At 39.7% G+C, this 22,967-nt stretch overlaps 1 protein-coding gene across 4 annotated transcripts in view; it reads left to right on the top strand.

Moving 5' to 3' along the window:
- shank3a (SH3 and multiple ankyrin repeat domains 3a) overlaps positions 1–22,967 on the top strand; it is a 255,900-nt gene that overhangs the window by 115,325 nt on the left and 117,608 nt on the right. For 3 of the 4 annotated variants that reach the window (XM_053235167.1, XM_034305464.2, XM_053235168.1), the window contains 2 exons: positions 236–439; positions 3,773–3,844. In XM_053235167.1, the coding sequence (XP_053091142.1) occupies positions 236–439; positions 3,773–3,844 (276 nt within the window). Of the gene's footprint in view, positions 1–235; positions 440–3,772; positions 3,845–10,724; positions 11,449–22,967 lie in introns of those variants that run through there. The other variant, XM_026927731.3, reaches the window with a different exon arrangement.

Genomic DNA, 22,967 nt, shown 5'->3' with positions numbered 1-22,967 from the left:
GCACTGTGGTGGTGTTGGTTTTTGGAGTATCATGATGAAAATCTTGTCACATGACACTAAATTTGCACATTACTTGCATTGTTTTTCAAAAATTTGTGTACCATTCCATGTTTCCTATAATTTCATACAGGAAAGCTTTATGTTACAAATCTATATGAATAAATGTGAAATCACCCGAATACACACTTTTGTTCCTAATTGTGAATCGATTGTGTGTTTCTTTGTGTTCTTGTAGAAATGCATGAAGTTTAATGTGGAGTCTCCTATCTGGCTGTCTAAACAGCGCATCCTTTGCGCGTTGAACCAGAGCCTGAAAGACGTCCTGAACTACGGCCTTTTCCAGCCTGCATACAACGGCAAAGCGGGCAAGTTCCTGGATGAACAGCGCACTCTGAAGGAGTACCCACTTCCCACTGTCACTCCCATACCATACCTAGAGGTAAGAGCAAAAAAAAGCACTCACTCCTACTTTAGTTTTACTACCTGATGACATTCCTTGAATAGACCTGTATCTGTGTGTCTGTAGGAGAGTGTTATATTTGACACTGGCTCCTCAGACCCCTCATTTCTCCTCTTACCCTGGTGCAAAGGGAACCAAATCCTGCACATTAATCAAAGAACTGATCACAGAAATGCAGACTACACACACCCACACACACGCACACACATACACGTGCAAACAATTGAGTGATGCTATAAAACATTTCTTTTGTGGTTGTGTGACAGCAAGACAGAGAACACTCACCAAAGCCAAAATCTGTGTAGTGCTCTAGTGCACAAGCTCTATTAATTTGTAATGGCATCTCCTTTCTCCATTGCCCTCCCTCTGCTAGAGCATTTGGGGAATACTATTATCATTTCACCTGATTTATGACTTTAATTAAGAAGGGGTGAGAGAGAGAGAGAGACAGAGATAGAGAGCGAGTGAGAGAGAAATGTATGAGACTGCAAGGGCTGTAGCTTCCTGCTCCTTTCATGTGAGCTCACAGCTAAATAGAAACGAATTTCTTTTAGTGCAGTGCAACTCTTTTTAATTGCTAAATTTATTCAAACATAAATTCAACAACTTATGATTATAAATTAACTGTATGACTGACCAAAGTTGATCAAAATGCCACATCTTTGGTCATAACTGTGTGTGAAGGTGTGCAGTTCATGTGAGCAGGACACAGCTGGACACTTCGCCAGCAGAGACAACATGAAAGAGGTGATGCATCTCGTCCAATAGAAAGCTGGCTCCCTGGTTACTGCTCCATCATGCCATACAGCCAGATTTACTGACACACCAGTAGGTCTATAGATCTACCACGTGAGTTGCTGACAGATTGCGCTTCCCCACAGGGTCAGAGTCGAGAGTCTGAGTGAAGAGATAGATTTGAAGATGGATAGATGGGAAGCTGCAGCTCTCTAGGAGGGAAAGAAGAGATGTTGGAATAGACAAATAAATGGACCAAGAGCTTTCATAGACCTTTTCTACCATCAGGAGGCCAGTGCCTAATCTTAAACCCTTTTGCAAATCTGTTATTGGACAACTGAATCCCTGTAAAGCTTTTGAATCCAAGAAGCACTAGAAGAGCATTAGTATTAATGTCATCAATGTAAATCAGTGTAAATGATTTCAGAGAAGCAAACACATTCACACTTTCCATGCAATTCTAGCTGTTAGGACAGTGTTACAGAATGTGTGTTCTGGGGGAAAAAAAGAGAGACTCACCTTCCATTTATATGTTATATAAAGAAAAACTGCCTGAGTTAGTGTTATCCCATGACTCTGGATAATGGCTTTGCCTGTGATTAGCATATCAGTCTGTGATATGCGGCCTGGATGATGACAGTGATTTACAGAAAGCCCTAAATCATTTACATCCAGCTGCTTCTGGCTCTCAAAGCCACATGGAGGTTAAATCCATGATTGCTTTCTAATTTAATTAATATCAGGGTTGTTTTGTGGGGGAGCACATCATATGCATGTCCAAAGTATGAATAATCTATTAACAATCTGATCTACTCTCTCTCTCTCTCTCTCTCTCTCTCTCTCTCTATATATATATATATATATATATATATATATATATATATATATATATATATATATATATATACTATATTAGTTGACAATAAACCTAGAGAAGGTAGATTTTTGTGATAATTCTTGTATATAATTACTCGTATGTTGCTACAAACCCAGTTTTCCCATCTGGTGGTCTTGAACAGAGAGATTTTGACAGTATTTGTTTGTAGCTTAATAGCTTCTTAATTAAGGGTCATAACTTTCCTGAAAAACAGAAAAACATGTACATTGTAATCATGTGTACACACATGAGTAACTACATGAAGTTTAATTATAACTGTCCGTTAATATTTAAATTGTCAGTATTCAGAATTTGACAATTAATGTTTAAATTTTGAATAACTAATGATTTGTTCATATCTATCAGTAATGTCTTACTAATTAAGTAAATTAAATTGTACCCAAAATTATTTACTTGTTTACTTGTTATTTACTGTTTGTTCAAAAATATTTCAGTATTAAAAGCACCTAAAATGCCAATCATTACTTTCTACCGGTATCTTCTAGAGGTTGTATAGACTAGTCAACTAATAGCTTCACTATTTGTCACTGTGGGAATGTTGACTAGTCAGGGTGATGTTTAAAAAAAAAAAAAAAAAAACAAAAAAAAACAGCAAGGCAGATGGTAAAGAAAGCAGTCTAAATGTACTTTATGTTACAGTAAAAACATTTCAGACTAGATGATGCCAATTCTACAGTCAACTGCACAAGACTATGCTGGGATTTTTAAAAACATTTTTCTTTTGCATTGATGGACCATTAACACTCACCCTAAACTGGATATCACTTTGTATGAAGTGTTGAGGTGTGTGCAGGACTGTTTTTAATCCCACTCCTACTCACTCCCGAAGGAATTCCTCCTGCACTTATTTTTATTGGCCTTTAAAGCTTAATAAAATCCTTGCACTGTAGCAGAAAGAATTCCGTTGTGACCAGCGCTGAGTAAAAGAGCGCTTTCGGTGCACGTCACTATCCAATCCCACTCAGCTAGTTTAGAGTTACATGTCTGATCAAAGAGGATGATCCAGATTTGTTTTTGGACAGTATTAAGCATGGTGTTGAACATGGTGGAGAACCCTCTCAGAGAGGGTTCATAGCTGTAGACAAGGCATCCTCCATCCTTCATTAAGCTATAAGGAGCTTCTGCATTCTGCTGCAACATCTGTTTGAGAATCGATCATTTCAGCTGAGCCACCAGCTTTTCCACATGAGTGCATTTTAAGTATTAGTATGTCCTTAAATAGTCTAACAAGATACACAGATTTATTATCTTGATCATGTATTGCACAGATTTATTTACGTTCACCATTAACAATGTAGCCTAAAACAGCATTGAAGCTGGAAATGTAATTTGCTTTCTTTACTGCACACAGCCTAAGAAATTGTGTTTACCTGAATCTGTTATTGCTTTAACTATGAAAAAGATGACTATTCAACTACTTTAATTGAATTATTGGTTGACTAGTAAAATTAGTAGTCATGTAAACCCTTGTCAAGTCCTCTCATAGACCCTTTATCACAAGCTGTGTGTGCGTGTGTGTGACTCCACGCTCCATTGAGGAGGCACTGGAGAGCTGTTTACATGCTGATATGATCATTGTGCCATAGTTTCCTGCCCTCTTTACCCTCGGTGACCGTCGTGAACATCATGAGTGAACATGGTTCTCCCATTAAAGCCAGTGATCCTGTTTTCTTTTACAGTTTCGCTATAAGAGGCGTGTATACACACAGACCCACCTGGATGACAAGCAGCTAGCCAAACTACATACTAAGGTAAGAGATTTTCCTTTTACTCTGGTCTGAAAGCTGTGGATTTCATCACTTTGGGTGGAACATTTTTGCTACAAGTATGTGAAGTGTGAGTTAAGGCGTGAGGGAGGCTCTCGAGTACAAAGTATTGCAGAAATCCCAGGCAGTTTGTTCTATTTCTTTTCGGGTTATTGGTGTGATGGCTTGGTTTCTGCTGGTATGATTGTTTGAACAAGAGAAAAAAAGGTGTTTGTTCATTCTCATATTTGCAGTGATTGGTAAATATTGAATGAATGGCAAATAATATGTGGACCAAAAGCAAAATTGTTCACCATTTATTCCCCATCTGTTTCAAATGTCCAAAGAGGTTCAATCCAAACTCATCTAACCTGAAGAATGGGAGTTACATCCTTACTCAAAATGACACATTACTCTATTAATTTGCTGGACAAATACCAATTTCAGCACCACCGTCTCTCCTGCTAACTCCCATGGGTTTCAATTCCATTTACTCATGCACCTCGTTCTTTACATGTTTCCTAATGGAATAAGAGTATTTCCTCAAGTGAGTATTTTGATACTTTATCTGAAATAATTTTAAGCTCCCTATGTTCTTAGGAATCTATTGCTCATGCTTTACTTTGCTCATTTTGTAACCAGCTGAATGGGGATGGGTTTATGAATCCAAATAATAATGGAAGCTATGAGTGGGAACTAATCTGCACAGAAGTGACTCATAGGCAGATGGATTGTTGCATGCACACAGTGCATTCAGAAAGTATTCAGACCACTTTCACTTTACCGATTTTATTGTTACAGCCTATCTCTTAAATGGATTCAGTTCATTTTCCATCAGTCACAAAGTTTTGAAAATGTATTCAAAGCAATTCAAAAGAAAATACTTCACGTGTACATTAGGGGTGGGGGATACAAAAATATCATCATTTTTATAAAAAAATTTCTGCGATAACACAATATCTATCATGTTATCGGTGTTTAATAACAAACTGCCAGCAAAACAGTAGAAGAAAAACTTCTGAGTAATGACCAGAGTGTAATGGTAATCTTAGTTCAATGATACTTTTATTTAATGTCTTGGACAATAAAGCACTTAAAATGAAAGAGAAAAAATACAGAGTTATAAATTCTAATAAAATTACATTTTACAATTAGATTTTTTTTTTTTTTACATTTTTTATGGAGTTTTAATATAAAATAACCTGTTACCTAGAGTTTGTAAATATAAAAGATTGTAAATATAAAATGAAAAGTTGGAAAAAGATATACCTGCGATATCACAGAACAGTATATTGTGATATAATTGATCACGATGTAGATATTATATCATAATTTTGCCCAGCCCTAATATACATTTGAATTATCTTTGTTATAAAATATCTCAAGGATGATCAGAGGAAATGGGATGCACCTGAGCTCGCCTTTGGGACCAGCTTAATTGGAAACATTAAGGCAATTATAAGAACTATGTCAGATGCCAGAGGCAGGTACAAACAAGATTATTTCTGCATTTTATTTTTCAGCACTTTATTTCAGAAATTCTGCACAGACTGTAGGTGTTAATAAGAGTTTGTTGGTGTAATGAGAGTCTTTAAGGCAGTGGTGGCTCTGCTCAAGCAATTGGAAGGTTATGAGTTCAAATCCCAGGATGATGCGAGAGCCACTGTTGGGTCCTTAGCTGTCAACTACCCTACTGTAGACTATATGTGTGTTTATCCTCCCTTGTACGTTGCTGTGGATAAAACCACCCGAAACAAAAGCTGCTGGACTACACCATCTCTGGCTCACATGAGGGGGTCGTGTGGTCAGCACTAAAACATCTGATCTAAATGCAGTTATGAGAATGTATTAACTCATTACTCCACCCATCAGTGCAGTCATGTGACTCACACACACACACACACACACACACACACACACACGGTTGTCATACTATCCTTTTGAGGACCTTCCACTGATATCAATTTTAATTTAGCTATTTAGTGCTATGCCTTCGCCTGAATCAACCTTAGCTCTTTTACTCAGTAATTAAAAGATTTTCTTTTTTTTTTCTTTAAATAAAAGCTGCATTTAAAAAAAAAAAAAAAAAAGTGGTTTTCCTCATTGGGACTAGCGAAATGTTCCCACAAGGTAAAACATATATCAGATATTCCTATCCTTGTGAGGACATTTGGTCCCTACCAAGATATAAAAAAACATGCCTACACACACACACACACACACACACACACACACACACACACATGCCCATTGTAGCCTCTCCAGACCAGCATTTGGTTGCAGTAGGAGCATAGCCATGTGGCACTGCACACTTCTCTTCACAGAGAAATGATAGACAGCAATAGAAGGAGAGAAGTAGAGCATGCAGAGCACCACACACACACACACACACACACACAGTGGAAGCTGAGTGAAGCATACCTTCTGTTTCACACTTCAGTAAAATACAGTGTGGTGTGAATTAAAGTGCCAGAGCTCTTTTACCTCACATCATGGTCCACAATACTCCACACTGAACTCATACAATCAGCCCTGGCTCTAATCCTGTCCAAATTACCCGGACCAGTTCAAAGAGACCAGTAAGTTCTCATCCAGTCTTGTGCCCTCTGCGCTAGTCATTTAAAGTTTCAGGTTTATCTGTCATGTGCACAAAATGTCAGGGACAGTTGTACGTTGAAATGTTTGTAATTTACCACTGCCTTTGCTATTGCTCTCACCTTCATCTGCTGTATCTGCTCTACAGAGTGTTCAGAATGCTGCTTCTCGTCTGGTTCATAACGCAAACCTTACTGAGATCCTCACTCCACAGGCATCATGTTCGTGTCCTTACACTGCTAGACTCAACCTGGAACAGTCGTGTGTCACCATTCTTTTCACAAATATCTTAAAAAAAAAAAACACTTCTGTATTTCTTTAAGGTTGGACTTAGTCCTTTGTTAGTGACTAGACCATTCTAGCACTTGTACAAAAAGGATCTGTCTCAAATCTTTTACATGAATCTTAACAGATACATTACTTTACAAGTATTTTGTCTTTTTGTGCTTTCAGCTGTTTGCTTTTAAAGATAAGAGCATCTGCCAAATGAAATGTTTGTGTTGTGCACAATGTTTCTATATCACTCACTTTATTATTGTTACAGATGGCATCTGTTTGCCTACAAACATTTTTAAAAGATAAGATGTTCATCAGATGATTAGCTTCTTATTTTAAAAACTTTAAATAGCAGTTCAGATGATTTCATTAGCACGTTTTCATCATATACGTGCTCTGGTCGTTACAGAGTGAGAGTTACAAGTTACAGTAAGAGTTACAGACTGCACAGCAGGACTAGAGTATAGCCTGAACACACTCACTGGCTGTTAGTTTGGTCTTATTTTGTTAATCCTGCTCCTACACTGCACATTTCAGTGTTCTTCATACTCTAACTCACAGTCACTCATCAGCTCATTAATAAAACCTTCAGGTTTAAAGGAATACTTCAACCTCCCCCTGTCCAAAGTCTAGTCACTCAGACAAGACATGATGGATGCGTTAGTTTTGTCCTGGATATACAAAGCTACTACTACTGCGACTACTACTGCTGCTACTACTACTACTACTCTTACTTCTGGTACTACTACTACTACTGCTACTTCTACTTCTGGTACTACTACTACTACTCTTACTTCTGCTACTGCTACTACTACAACTACTGCTACTTCTACTTCTGGTACTACTACTACTATTACTGCTACTTATACTAAACTTGCTGCTACTACTAATATCACTTCTACTACTTATACTACTGCTGCTACTTATACTATTGCTACTACTATACTGCTACTTCTGCTACTACTACTGCTGCTGCTGCACCTACTACTACTACTACTTCTACTACTATTTATATTAGAACTGCTGCTACTACTGCTACTAGTAATACTACTACTACAACAACTACTACTGTTAGTGCTACTGCTACTTATACTACAACTGCTGCTACAACTGCTACTAATAACATTACTATATGACTAATGCTACTGCTGCTAATGCTATTGCTGCTGCTACTACTTCTACTACTACTACTTTTACTACTACTGCTGCTGCTACTGCAAGTCAAGGTTACAATCAAGGTATGAGTTGTACAGTGATGCCTACTAAACACCAAGGTAGATATGTTTAAAAATGCTGGTTTTTAGAAAGTTTTCTGTCCGCATTGTGTGATTTTTATTTTGTTTTCAAATAAATTTCTTTCTAGAAGCATTCAGAGGCGATACGAAAATTCCTATGGTGTGCCTCTATAGATTTCGCATACTGTTTGAGCCGAGAAGTGTAAAAATGTATAATCATTTTGTCCATTCATACAGATAGAATCCCTAAGCAAGTTTGTTTCAGATAAATAATGTGTTACTGCTTTAGACATGTAGTTTGCACATCTGGAAGTAGTTTGTAGTTGTAGTTTGATGCTAAGCTGGAACATATTAGCTACATTAGCTCCAGTGTAAAATTAAAGAAGTGAAGTGATTAAGTGGAAACTGCATAAATTTCATTTTTGGAGGAACCATCACTTTAAATGTGTTGATTAGAGTACAGAGGTCACTAAAATGTGCTTTACAGGGCTGCTAATGTATGCCTGTCTGTCAGTCTGTCTGTCTCACCCATTACTCATTCAGTAAGCCTCTCCAGCAGGATTCCTGCATGTTTGATGCATCTGCAGTGTGTGTTAGATAGTGTGTGAAAGCAGTGCAGCTCCACAGACCAAGTAAACGCTTGCTTTTCTTGTGATACGTGCACTGTCTACAAAGTGGGGTCTCCAGAAATGTGTGTGTGCGCACGTGTGAGTGTGTGTATCCTGAGTTTCCTCTGTATTACCTATATCCAGCTCAGCTCTCATCTCTAGTGTCTATCTCAGCCTGTTTTTCTAGGTCCCTCTGTCTCTCTGTCCAGCTGAATCTGTGATTCTGTCTGTCTCTCTTCCTCTCTCTCAGTCTCTGTAGTACAAGTTGAGTGATAGCAAATCCATTACTACTAGCCCTTTACCACAGTATGAGTCATCCCATTGACTGCTCATGAGGAAGGGAGGCAGAGAGAGAGAGAGAGAGAGAGAGAGAGAGAGAATGACAGAAGGAGATTTCCATTTAGTTTTTTTGTGAGACGTACCTATTGACCCATGCACATTTTTAATACAAAGTGGTACATCATGAAGCTTTATCTGCTCAGATCAGTTTTCATAATGAACCCGAGCAATATTTTAATCCTATGTAAATTACAGAGACAAAGTTCAAATGAAATTAAAGTGTTAAAAATGACTGGTGTGTGTAAATCTGAAGCAGTAAGGTGATTCTGGTAGCTGTTAGTTTCCCTTCAGCACTCCTGCCTTTATACTGGCGAAAGAAGGCTTCCTAAGCGTGGGAAAAGCAGTTTTTGTAAAAGGCAGATTTCCATAGAAGTCACTAATATACAGTATAATACATTAACAAAATACTGTCAATACAGAAACTGAAGTTACTGTCACATTACTCCCACAGCAGGAAAAAGAAACGTCTACATTTCTGAATTTTCTAAAAGTGGAAAACGCCGGATACTATTGTACATTGTCATGCATGAATATAAATGAGTAACAAAATAGCTACCAAAGCAAATTCTGCTCAGTCACCCAAGAATAAGTAATAAAGGCAATATTTGTCCCTTTCACTTATATCACAAGTGTCTCAAGTGAGCAGGTAATTTAAATGGCCTATGAAAATGAACAGCACCTTGAGAAGAGCTATGGCCACTGTCCTGAGGGGGTGGTGATCAGCAAGGTCTCAATGTCTTCTACTCATTGGCACAACTTGTTTTTTTTTTTTGATACATGCGAGAGTGTATTTGTAAGAGGCTTTGTGTTTAGCATGTTTGCCTTGCACCTCTGGGGTTGGGGGTTTGATTCCCACCTCCGCCCTGTGTGCGCGGAGCATGAGTGTTCTCCCCGTGCTTCGTGGGTTTCTCCTGGATACTTCGGTTTCCTCACCCAGTTAAAAAACATGCATTGTTGGCTGATTGGCATTTCCAAATTGTCTGTAGTGTGTGCGATTGTGCCCTGCGATGGGTTGGCATCCAGGGTGTGCCCCGAGTTCCCTGGGATAGGCTCCAGGCTCCCCCACCTCCCTGTGTAGGATAAGCGGCACGGAATATGGATGGATGGATACATGCAAGAACAACAAGAAAAAAAGATAACCTTTCTGATGGAAATTTCAAATCTTGAATTAAACTTCCAAAAATTGCTTAAGGTGGAATTTAAGTCGGTAAAAAGAAATGTGCTATTAACTGCAATGAAAACCCATTTACCAAATAAATAATGTATCTCCTATATATAAAACAAGACTATAGCTGATGAATGGCCATTTCCAGTGCCAAGATAAATTGGCCAGTGCATTTTGCCTGCAGGCAACAGCAACATGGACATTTGCAGGAAACAAAAGACAAAATAAAACAAGCCCAATATTATCACTTGTACATTTACTCTGAATGTACCTCTGCTAGTGCTACATCTACTGTATGTTGTATCATTGTATCTACAACCATTGGCCATTGTCTCAGGGGTTTGTGTGTGTGTGTTTTATAAGTTCTTTTTTATCTTCAGTTTGATGTGCATATTTTCCTCAGGGAAGAGTGCAGTGTATAGCACTTACTGATACATATCTGCTGTGTTTCATGCAGTGACCTATGCAAGTGTGTGTGTGTGTGTCTGTGTGTGTTATCTTGTTTGGTTTTGCCACTCATCAAATTATATAGAATTTGGAGCCAAAGTAAAGACACCCAATCTACACATATTAAAAATAATAACCAATAAAAATAAAAAACAGAGTGTGTGTGTGTGTGTGTGTGTGTGCGCGCACATGTGATAAAGAGCAATGGTAGACAGCCAGGGAGAGATGCACCACCCCTTTTTTCTCAGACCAATTGCGGTTTAATGGGTAGCTGCTTTGAGCAGTTGCAGGGCATCTGTTTCAGTCACTGGGTGTACTGCAGGTGACTGTGTGTGTGTGTGTGTGTGTGTGTGTGTGTGTGTGTGTGTGTGTGTGTCTTTCTCCCAGTCCCACTAGCTCACCACTGCTCAGCATCAATGAAGCACAGCAGCACACACAGAAAGCACACTGTCATGCACGCTGATCCTGACATAGAGAATGAATGAGCGAGTGTAGATTTTTGTCAGCCCTGGGCAGTATATACAGCCACTCCCTCTCTCCGTTTCTCTCCACAACCGAGCTCTAACACAAGCCTTTCTCTCCTCCCTCTTTCTCTCTCCCTTTCTGTTGCTGCATCCTAAAGCAACCACTTTCTCCTGCTGTGGGTGCACACCAGAGCCCGGGACTCCACAGACGAGAAGTCAGACGAGAAGTCAGTGACCGAGAGAGAGAGAGAGAGAGCGAGAGCGAGCGACAGAGAGAGAGAAGGGAGAGAGAGAGGGAGAGAGGGAGAGAGGACGAGAGACAGAGGTGGACTGGATGGGGGGGGAGGGTAGGAGAAGAGTCATGTGGAGGATGAGTGTGAGCTGAGATGAGATGGGGGGAGCACTTGGACGGAAAAACGGCAAAGAGTGGAAGGACAGAAAGACGCATAAGGACAGCAAGAAGTCCAAAATCAACAGTAAGGTATCCACACTTTTTTCTCTCTTTCTCTCACTCTCTTTCTCTTCCTCTGGTTCTCTCTTTCTCTGTCTGCTTCCTCTCTGGTTCATGCATGTGTATGTTCGCTGCACCACATTCCCACTGTGTGTGTGTGTGTGTGTGTGTTTCTGGTATATCAATGTGTGAAAGTCAGAACAGTTTCTACTCAAATTCCACCATACTAGTGGAAGATGTGCTAAGACACACACACACACACACACACACACACACACACACACACACAGAGTCTCTTTCACAATGCTTTCTTTCTCACCTCTCATGACACCTCTCTAAACACTTTCTCCATCTTACTGTCCATGTGAAGCCCCCTGCGTTGCTGTTTGGATTGCAGGCTGAGCTAAAGCGATAATTCTCGTTGCAAGTCCAGCACCATGTGGCAGTGTGAGAGGGCAGTGCCACTCCAAGCAAAAAGTTTCTTCATGCTGCATTCGCATATTGCTGTCACTGCTGCCGCTGCTGCCTTTTTTACCCTGTCTTATCTTTAATAGGATTCATTCTCTCTGCAAGAAATCTGTGAATCTGTTCTTGTGTGTGTGTGTGTGTGTGTGTGAGAGAGAGAGAGCGAGAGAGAGTGCGTGTGTGTGTGTGTGTGCGCACGCAGGACTTGCGTTCAATGGATTGATGCAGCATAATGGTGTAAATACGGTGTGTGTGTGTGTGTGTGTGTGTGTGTGTGTGTGTGTGTGTGTGTGTGTGTTTGTGCTGGGCACATGAGTGGTTATTTCTTCCCACTGGAATGCCCTGCTGTATTAAGCCTGATGGAACTCGGCCTGATCACACACCCACATACACTGCTGTTTAATACATATGACCCAGTGTATCATGGCATGAAGAGGCTTTTTATACTCTGGATGTGGATATACTGTATGTCCTGTTATAGAGAACACTCCGGTGCTTTTTAAGCTAATCTCTATCCACAGCATCTGTACTGCATATATCAACATCTTTTCCTGTACTGGGGAAAGAACCAGAAATCTCTTTCCTCAAAACACACATGTATGTATAATGAAAGTATATGGGCAGTTGTTGAACTCTGTCAATAAACTTAAAACATGACACCACTATGTGAGGTGAATTCAAGAGTACAGCTGTTACACTGTAGTACTTAAGGTTTTAGGATGACACAGACATGCCCAATATGTTCTTTAAATACTGAATTTACAGTAAAAGTCATTCCTGTAACTTATACTTGTCTAGTGGTTATGTGGCATTCATGCATGACCATGCCCTCACTGAACTTTAAACTATGTTAACTAGGTTGGTAACAAAAATATATTATACATATTTGTGTTTTATTTATTTATTTATTTATTTATTTATTATTATTATTATTATTATTAAAACATTTACTGACTTGGGTGGCACAGTGGTAGAGTGCCTTACAGCTCCAGGGTCACCTGTTCGAAGTTTCTGCCTATGTGGAGTTTCAAATGTTGTCTCCGTGTGTGGGGGAGGGGATTCCTTCAGGCTCTCTGGTTTCCTTCCATCTCTCAAAAACATCCTAGTAGGAGGATTGATTACTCTAAATTGTCCCTAGGTGTGAATGTGTGTATGCATGGTGCCCAGCAATGGACTGGTGTCCCAACCAGGGTGTTTTCCCACCTCACACCCGGTTTTCCTGGGATAGACTATACTGCCACCCTGACCAGGTTAAAGAGGTTACAGAAGATCTGCCCATCACAGATTCATCAGTTACAGTTTAGGTTGAACAATACTTTAGTATTTCTCTAATGGCTATCATTGTGCTAACTTAAAAATAAAAAGCAATTATATGGACATTTTTAACTGTTCAAACTCTGTTCAGTTCAACACAACGTATAGACTTGAACTAATGAGTACACAAATTACTGTTTTCAAAAATGATGTTTGTACTACAGATATATTTCGTTCAGGATTATTTTGGCAAGTGCTTGAACATGACTGTGTGATGATTTTTGTAGCACATGATTTCAGCTAATCTTTCCATCAGGAAGGTTCCCATGCAGACATTTGTGTCATTGTTCCTATATTTATAGTTTAAACTGGACACTCTCAGGAAGAAAAAAAATGCTCCTCAAAGAATTTTTTGCATAGTTAAAGTTCTCTTAAAATCAGAACTGGTGTTTCAGTTGGTGTTGGTAGCACTTGTCCCTTAGTGCTACAATACGATACAATATTATGTAAAAATTTGTTTTGGAGATATTCTTAATAGTTTATCACATCCGGGAAAGCAAAACAACATTTTTAATGACTCATCCTGTACTAGCCTTGTGTTCATCAAATTAAATGCTCTCTAGAATGTGTATGCCGTCCCCCCGGGGCCGGTATTTCACTACAGTAGCAGCTCATTAGCAGCAACCATGAGTTAGTGTCTTCCCTTTTTCAATCATCCTTTGGTTGAGAATAAAATAGTTGGAGTTTTTTAATTTCAAAGTTGCAAGTTGGCAGTTATTTGACTTTTCAACTTGGGAAGTGTCTTACTTGCGGCTACTCAGTGCCAGAATGTCTTGCTACCTGATCAAGAAGACAATTCCGTCTTTATACACCATCAGGGCTTCTCCATCAGCAGAGTAAGTAGTATCATTTGATCTACCATTCAAAGATGTTAGATGCCTCCTAATGATGACCCTGCAGCTGTCTGTCACCATCAACGGGATGTGGTGAATCCCAAACATTGTTGGCTATTGTGTAAATCAGTCAAACACTTCAGTGGACTGAATTTGTTGGGATGCCCACTCCTGGGAAGACTGGCAACTGTCTTGAAGGCTCCCCATTTGCAAACAATCTTTTTCACTGTAGAATGGTGACTTTCAAATTGTTTGGAGATGGCCTTATAACCCTTCCCAAATTGATGAGCAGCAGTACGTGCTTGTCTGTGCTCATGGCTGATGTCCTTTCTTCTTGGCATGATGTAGACATATGCCTGAGTGCTCCAGAACACCAAATTGCCAAAGGTTCTGCTTTAATAGATGTAGTCACACTTCTTGATAATTTAACTAATCTTGTGCATTTCATTAGTGACACCTGGCTAGTAATTACTCTCTTAATGATTCTGGAAGTAGGAAGGGTGTAATTATTTTTCCCACCTAGTTTCTGAATGTTGTTTTTTGGGGTTGGGGGAATGACTACATATTAAAATCTGTTGTGTTTTTTTGATGTCACCTGATGTTATTTGTTTGTTTATAGAAGTTGGTGAGGACCACACAAGGAACACACTTGTTATTTAGGACTTGATAAATAAAAACATAGAACTGAAGGAGGGTGTACTTTCTTTTTCCCATAACTCTATGTAAACATATGGAATTAAATCAATCAATTATGGGGACATGTTTATGTTGAGTACAGTTTGTAGGGTTAACACACCATGAAAACAGTGTGTACTACATACAACTCTTATGACGTTATTCAGAATCTCCATCCACTCACTTACAACTCACTGTCTATATATATAGTATAAATCCATGGCTCTTTATGTCACTGCATTATTATATGTCAGTGCTGATGGCTGACTTAAGCAGAATTTGGCAGAGAAAATCTGCCAAAACTGTAATAGTGCATTTTGCACCCTGCCAATATCAGGTATTCTAGTTGTGTGATTTCTGGCACCTGCTCAAAATTAGTACCAACATGGTATGGGCTACCAGAACTGTTGTTGCCATTTGATTAGCATATAACCTACGTCACATGACCTACAACACTGAATGCAAAAACAATTAATAAAAAATAAAAAAAAGAAAAAGAACAACTTTAAAAAAGTTGAAGTTCTTAAAACCTAATACACTAAAAGTACAAAAAAGTAGCATGACCAAACAAAACACCTTACTTTACCTTATTTTATCCTAACCTTATTAGCATTCTGTAGGTTGCAATTAAAATAAGTTCCTCATGGTGCAGATTTTTTTTCCTGTCATTTGTTTTGTTTTTTGTCAGTAATTTCAATGCAGCCAATATAAGCTGGTGAAGATAAACTGGTTAACCAAACAAAAGATGAATATTAATTTCAATTAATTCAATATTGATTATTATTATCCATAATCCATGTTCCATTCATCTCTCAAGTTGCATGCTCAGAAAGTTGCTAGAAGCCAGATACTAATTACAACTAATTTACATATTCAATGAATTATCATGATAATTTTTCATTTATTCACTAATCGCTTTATCCTGGTCAGGGCACGGTGGATCCGGAGCCTGTCTCGGAAACACTGTGTGCAAACTTGAGCTCAAGGTGGGAAAATTCACCCGGGATAGGATGCCAGTTCATAGCATGGCACCACATATACACACATTCATATACACTATATTACCAAAAGTATTCGGTCACCCATCCAAATGATCAGAATCAGGTGTCCTAATCACTTGGCCTGGCCACAGGTGTATAAAATCAAGCACTTAGGCATGCAGACTGTTTTTACAAACATTTGTGAAAGAATGGGCCGCTCTCAGGAGCTCAGTGAATTCCAGCGTGGAACTGTCATAGGATGCCACCTGTGCAACAAATCCAGTCGTGAAATTTCCTCGCTCCTAAATATTCCACAGTCAACTGTCAGCTTTATCAAACCAAATGGAAGAGTTTGGGAACAACAGCAACTCAGCCACGAAGTGGTAGGCCACGTAAAGTGACCGGGAGGGATCAGCGGATGCTGAAGCGCATAGTGCAAAGAGGTCGTCGACTTTCTTCACAGTCAATTGCTACAGAGCTCCAAAATTCATGTGACCTTCGGATTAGCCCAAGTACAGTACGCAGAGAGCTTCATGGAATGGGTTTCCATGGCCGAGCAGCTGCATCCAAGCCACACATCACCAAGTGCAATGCAAAGCGTCGGATGCAGTGATGTAAAGCACGCCGCCACTGGACTCTAGAGCAGTGGAGACGCGTTCTCTGGAGTGATGAATCACGATTTTTCATCTGGCAATCTGATGGACGAGTCTGGGTTTGGAGGCTGCCAGGAGAACGGTACATTTTGGACTGCATTGTGCCGAGTGTGAAATTTGGTGGAGGAGGAATTATGGTGTGGGGTTGTTTTTCAGGAGTTGGGCTTGGCCCCTTAGTTCCAGTGAAAGGAACTTTGAATGATTCAGGATACCAAAACATTTTGGACAATTCCATGCTCCCAACCTTGTGGGAACAGTTTGGAGCGGGCCCCTTCCTCTTCCAACATGACTGTGCACCAGTGCACAAAGCAAGGTCCATAAAGACATGGATGGCAGAGTCTGGTGTGGATTAACTTGACTGGCCTGCACAGAGTCCTGACCTGAACCCGATAGAACACCTTTGGGATGAATTAGAGCGGAGACTGAGAGCCAGGCCTTCTCGACCAACATCAGTGTGTGACCTCACCAATGCGCTTTTGGAAGAATGGTCAAAAATTCCTATAAACACACTCCTCAACCTTGTGGACAGCCTTCCCAGAAGAGTTGAAGCTGTAATAGCTGCAAAAGGTGGACCGACATCATATTGAACCCTATGGGTGAGGAATGGGATGGCACTTAAGTTCATATGTGAGTCAAGGCAGGTGACCGAATACTTTTGGTAATATAGTGTACATCCTCACACCTAGGGGAAAATGTATTGTAGCCAATCAGCCCAACTGCATGTTTATGGGATATGGGAGGAAACTGGGGAACCCAGAGGAAACCCAAACAGACGTGGGGAGATTATGTGAAACTCCACACAGGCAGGGAGAAGGACGAGTGGAGAGGGTGGAAAAGTGGGAAGAGGCAAGTGACAAGGATTAATGAAGGCAAAAACATACACCTATCAGCCATAACATTAAAAGCACCTGCCTAATATTGTGTAGGTCCTCCTTATGCCGCCAAACCAGCTCTGACCCATCGAGGCATGGACTCCACAAGACCTCTGGAGGTGTGCTGTGGTATCTGATGCCAAGACATTAGCGGCAGATCCTTTAAGTCCTGTAAGTTGCGAGGTGGAGCCTCCATGGATCTGACTTGTTTGTCCAGCACATCCTACAGATGCACAGTTGGGGAATTTGGAGGCCAAGTCAACACCTTGAACTCTTTTTGATGTTCCTCAAACCATTCCTGAACAATTTTTGCAGTGTGGCAGGGCACATTATCCTGCTGAAAAAGGCCACTACCATTAGGGAATACCGTTGCCATGAAGGATGTATTTGGCCTGCAACAATGTTTGGGTAGGTGGTACATGTCAAAGTAACATCCACATGAATGCCAGGACCCAAGGTTTCCCAGCAGAACATTACCCAGAGCATCACACTGCCTTTGCCAGCTTGCCTTCTTCCCATAGTGCATTCTGGTGCCGTCTCTTCCCCAGGTAAGTGATGCTCACACACTTGGCCATCCACATGATGTAAAAGAAAACATGATTCATTAGACCAGGCCACCTTCTTCCATTGCTCCATGGTCCAGTTCTGATGCTCACATGGCCATTGTAGGCACTTTCTGTGGTGGACAGGGGTCAGCATGGGCACTCTGACCACTCTGCGGCTATGCAGCCGCATACGCAGCAAGCTGCGATGCACTGTGTTCTGACACCTTTCACTGGTTGACCGGTTGTCCTTCCTTGGACCACTTTTGGTAGGTACTAACCACTGCATACTGGGAGCACCCCACAAGACCTACCTTTTTGGAGGTGTTCTGACCCAGTCATCTAGCCATCACAATTTGGACCTTGTCAAAGTCGCTCAGATCCTTATGTTTGCCCATTTTTCCTGCTTCCAACAGAACTGACTGTTCACTTGCTGCCTAACATATCTCACCCCTTGACAGGTGCCATTGTAATGAGATAATCAATGTTATTCACTTCACCTGTGAGTGCTTTTATTGTTATAGCTGATCAGTATACAAGTGAAAAATAGGTAATGTGCAGAAATAACTGTCAGTTGCATTTTTGCTATAATACTTCATTTTACAGTTCATTTTTCCAATGCTTTGCCAGTTCTAATTTACAATTACTTAAAATTCCATTTTAAGTAATACAGTTATAAAGTTATAAAGAATCTTTAGACAAAGTAAAAGGAAAATCAAATGTCTAAGCACACTGAACACAAGCTTCTAAAATCTGATCTGAAATCATAAACATTATGGTGTATTTTTTTTTGAAAGTTGTCAAGTGAGTGCAATCATAGGTTTCTCTCAGAGAGAACCTTGATTCATATTTGTATACCCTCTGTAATGGGTTGCAGAGAGTACGAGGCAGAGGATGAATGCAAAGAGCCAGCTAAGTCATTAAAACCTTTTTTCATTGAGAACACACCTGGCCTGCATGAGGCTGCAAGATTTTGAACACGTGTTCAGTTTTTAGCATGCACTGTGATATACTCTTTATTGTTCCAATACAGTACAACAGATGTCCTTTCATTCTTTGCACTGTTTGATTTTACTGCATGATGATGCATCAGTCAGGGACAGTTTTTAATTATCCAGACTACATACAGCATATGGCGGAACTGTAATTGCTTTAAAGCTTTTCTGTAGATGAATAGAGAGAGAGAGAGACTAAGAAGGTGGAAAATTTGTCTGTCTTTCTCTCTATGTATATATGTTTGTGTGTGTGTGGATGTGTACACCAAAATCCCCAGAGTTGATACCTCCTAATTTGTGCCAGCACAGAATGAATTGAATATTGTAGGTTATAAATCAGTAGCAAGGTTTTGCTGTGTACGTGTCTTTGTCTGTGTATTTGATACACGTTCAAGCACACAAGCCACTGAAGTTCTGTCTCAAAGAGTCTTCACTACTGAAACCCTATTAAGACAAATGGATCACTCCAGGAACCATCAATCAAGCATTGAGTGAAGCAGTCTACTGGAAAATGGAGCGATAAGTCAGAACTAACTCACTGTGAGGCTAAAGCACCAGTATGGGAATGCATCAGCCACTCTAACAAAAACACTGCTATCAGTGTCACACATGGTGTGTATTACACAATATGTTCTGCTTAGTATGTCAGATGTTATTATCACAGTTTATCACCTAAGCTCAAAATATGCAGTAATTGCTTTCAAGAATGTGTATGTTACATCAAAATAACGTTTTTAAGGAACTACTCAGCAAATGATGGATATGATAACTTGCTGAAATGTCTGTCATGTTCACTGACCAATCTGAGATGATCTGCCAACCAAATGCAGTGGTAAATTTATTGATGGGATGTTTCATTAATAATGCATTGTTCGTTTATTCTGGGCACTGTCAAATCTCCTGTTGGCAGTGTGGAATTAATTATGTGTCTTGGTTTCAGCTGTGTTGGAAATATGTCTGTTATGGGCTGAATACATAAATATATCATCAGCAGTTTTTCTGGGAGGGGCAATATATGGCAAACAGTGTTGATATGTGTTGAGCAGTGGTAGGTGTACAGTACTGTGTATACAGTTTACATTTACATTGATTGCAGAATACTTTGAAAATGATGTACTGTTTTGATCCAAAAACATGAAAAATGATTCGATTCCCGAACTTTCAATACTGTCAGTTCTACATACAATGACAGTTTTCCATGGGCGAATCAAGTTTAATGGGCGAATTTTAGCATTTAAGCATACGTTATTAAAGACTGATTTTAGGCTATGGAGACTCACATACAGGAGTAAACATGCAATTTTGCTCTTCCACTTTTTATCTGAATACAAAGTGAATTTTGGTGTAAGTAACTGCGTGAACACGACTTAATGTTTCGTGTAATTTTATCAGCCTCCCCAGGATTTGATTCTTTGTGTTGCATGAGCAGCGCACAAGGTGCCATCTACAGCCACGACACTGTAACTACTGGAACTTTTAAGGTGGGCCTGAAAATCCAAATAAAGAAACTGGCAAATAAGAAGCCAACTTCAGCCTTGTGAAATAAATATATACAAATTGAACACACTCAGAAAATAATGGTACTAACCTGTTCCATTACTTAGACTCAAGGGTACATTTTTTGTGTCTACAGTATCTATCTATACCTTTACATTAAATGTAAAGTACATTTAATAATAATTGAATAATTGAAGGTACATTATTGGACCTAAGGGATCAATCTGTAAAGCAGTCTGTTTTAACAGTGTTCAGTATGTGTTTTGATTGTGTTTTTGGCAGTGTTAGTTGGTTATTTTCTGAGCAGCACAGGGTATATAGTGTTATGTTTTGAACAGTGTTTGGTATACAGCGTTGGGTATGTTTTGAACAGTGTTGGGTATACAGCATTGGGTATACAATGTTGGGTATGTTTTGTACACTGTTGGATATACAGTGTTGGGTATATAGTGGTGGGTGTGTTTTGAACAGTGCTGGGTGTATAGTGTTGGATATGTTTTGAACAATGTTGGGTGTACAGTGTTGGGTATGTTTTGAACAGTGTGTGGTATACAGTATTGGGTATGTTTTGAACAGTGTTGGATATACAGTGTTCAGTGTGTTTTGAACAATGCTGAGTATATAGTGTTGGGTATGTTTTGAACATGGTTGGTTATACAGTGTTGGGTATGTTTTGAGCAGTGTTTGGAGTACAGTGTTGGGTGTGTTTTGAACAGTGTTTGGAGTACAGTGTTGGGTGTGTTTTGAACAGTGTTGGGTTTACAGCATTGTGTATACAGTGTTGGGTATGTTTGAACAGTCTTGTTATTTTTCACAGCGTTGGGTCTGCAGTTATAATGGTCATTGTTCAGCTCAGCAGGTTGTGTTTGTCTGTGGCTCAGAGGCAATGCTGACTCAGACTCTTCTTCTCTTGTTTCTGCCTGGTATCTGATGACTGTTTGCATTCCAGTCATACTCATCCCTTTCAATCTGCACATGCATATACAGGCATGTACAGGTGCACACACGCACACACTCACACACAAACACACAAATATTATTCATATATACTGTCAATGTGCGAATGGAGTGCTGAAGTAAGCAGTATGGCAAGTGAGTGTTGTTTTACAGCAGTGGGGAGTGGAGAACTACTCTGCATTTATATCTCCATGATGCATATGAGAAAATAAACATAATGCACTTGTACATTGCCAAAGCAGTGCAGGTCTTCCATAAACCTTGTATTTACAGGATCAACAACAACAACAAAAAAAAAACATTAAGCATCTTGACATGCACAAATCACAGATTGTATGTGATGTTGACTGATATGATTTTTTTTCTTTTTATGCAATGTTAACTAGCTCATTAAGGACCTGTATATCTTATCATCATTAGCTGTAAGTCAATAACAGTGAATGATGCCTCCTCATAGCAGCACCTTTTTGGAAAGCTTTTGCAGTTATAGAAGCATATACTATTGTATCGAAAATGAAAAAAAAACAATCTGTTCATTCCTACAACAAAAACTTTGTCTAGCAAGGTCAGTGTTTTCAGAGCAGGTAAGATTTTAACTTTTGTCCTTGGTTACTTTACATTTCCTGGCCTGTTTTTTCATTAGCCAGGTGAGTAGATTTTGCTCTAGCATTCTAGGTAATGTAGAACAAATGAGCCAGTTTGTCTCAAGTGTGTGTGCGTGTGTAAGAGAATGTGTGAGAAATAGAGAGAGAGAGAGAGAGAGTTGGCATGGGCCTTGTGTTGTGTTGTGATGGTCAGTTGGTCAGTCAGCAGGTTCTGAGGATCTGTGTGCCGTGTGTGTGTATCAGAGCGCACACTCCTGATCCAGCATGCTGAGAACACACAGAGAGAAAGTTGCTCGGTCTCCAGCGCATGAGGTCAGAACACTTTTTCCCTCTTTAATTTTCCCTCTCACAATGATCACATCACTGCTTGTCTTGTTTTGTAAACCTACACTTAAATGTGTGTTAAAGAGTAACAGGTCATCTTCTAAGTTCTGTTTCATGCTGTTGTCTGAAGTCTGAATGTGTCATAGGCTTTGTTATAGAAGATCTGTTATCTTATCTTGCATGCTTACACTTTTGCTGAATAGTGTTTTGCATCAAACCATTACAGGTCTGATCATTGTGGTATAATAAGTCAAAAGGCCAACAAAGTACAGGAGGTGAACTTTGTGAATATATGTCATTTGATGTGTGGCATAGTTCTGAATCAGTACTAACAGTAGTGCTGTGTCAGGAGGGTTTTGTTTTTCCAGGAGCATAAGATAAATAAATTGCTGCTTTGTTTTATTGAGATGATTGAGATTTCTACTATCGCTGTTTATCCTGTAGGGAATTTATGGCCATTGTTTGTAAGTGTGTTTGTTTTGAGCTGTACTGTGTCAGAATTCCCCGATGTCAGCTTACTGCAGGACCTGGGATAATATACCACATGACATAAGAGAACAAGAGTAGGAATCCAGCTAATGACAATAGCAGCAGCAGTCCTGCAGTAATAATCAAAGTGCAGTGATAATCAGGTTTATTCATTTTGAATGTAACTGGCAGAATAGTTTTTAAGTAAATTTCACAACAAGGTTGTGAAACATTCTTCAAATATAATCAGAAACAAAATCAGGGCAAATGTGCAACAGAAAAGCGTTTGCCTATCATTGGGAGATTGGAAGTTTGAATCCTCAAGAAGCAAAAGCCATCTTTGGCTGGGTAGGTGTTGCTCTCCTCTGA

The sequence above is a fragment of the Pangasianodon hypophthalmus genome, chromosome 6 (genome assembly GCF_027358585.1).
Source record: "Pangasianodon hypophthalmus isolate fPanHyp1 chromosome 6, fPanHyp1.pri, whole genome shotgun sequence".
Classification (NCBI taxonomy): Eukaryota; Metazoa; Chordata; class Actinopteri; order Siluriformes; family Pangasiidae; genus Pangasianodon; species Pangasianodon hypophthalmus.
The sequence above is the reverse complement of the archived record's forward strand: the minus strand, read 5'-3'. Positions and strand labels throughout refer to the sequence as shown.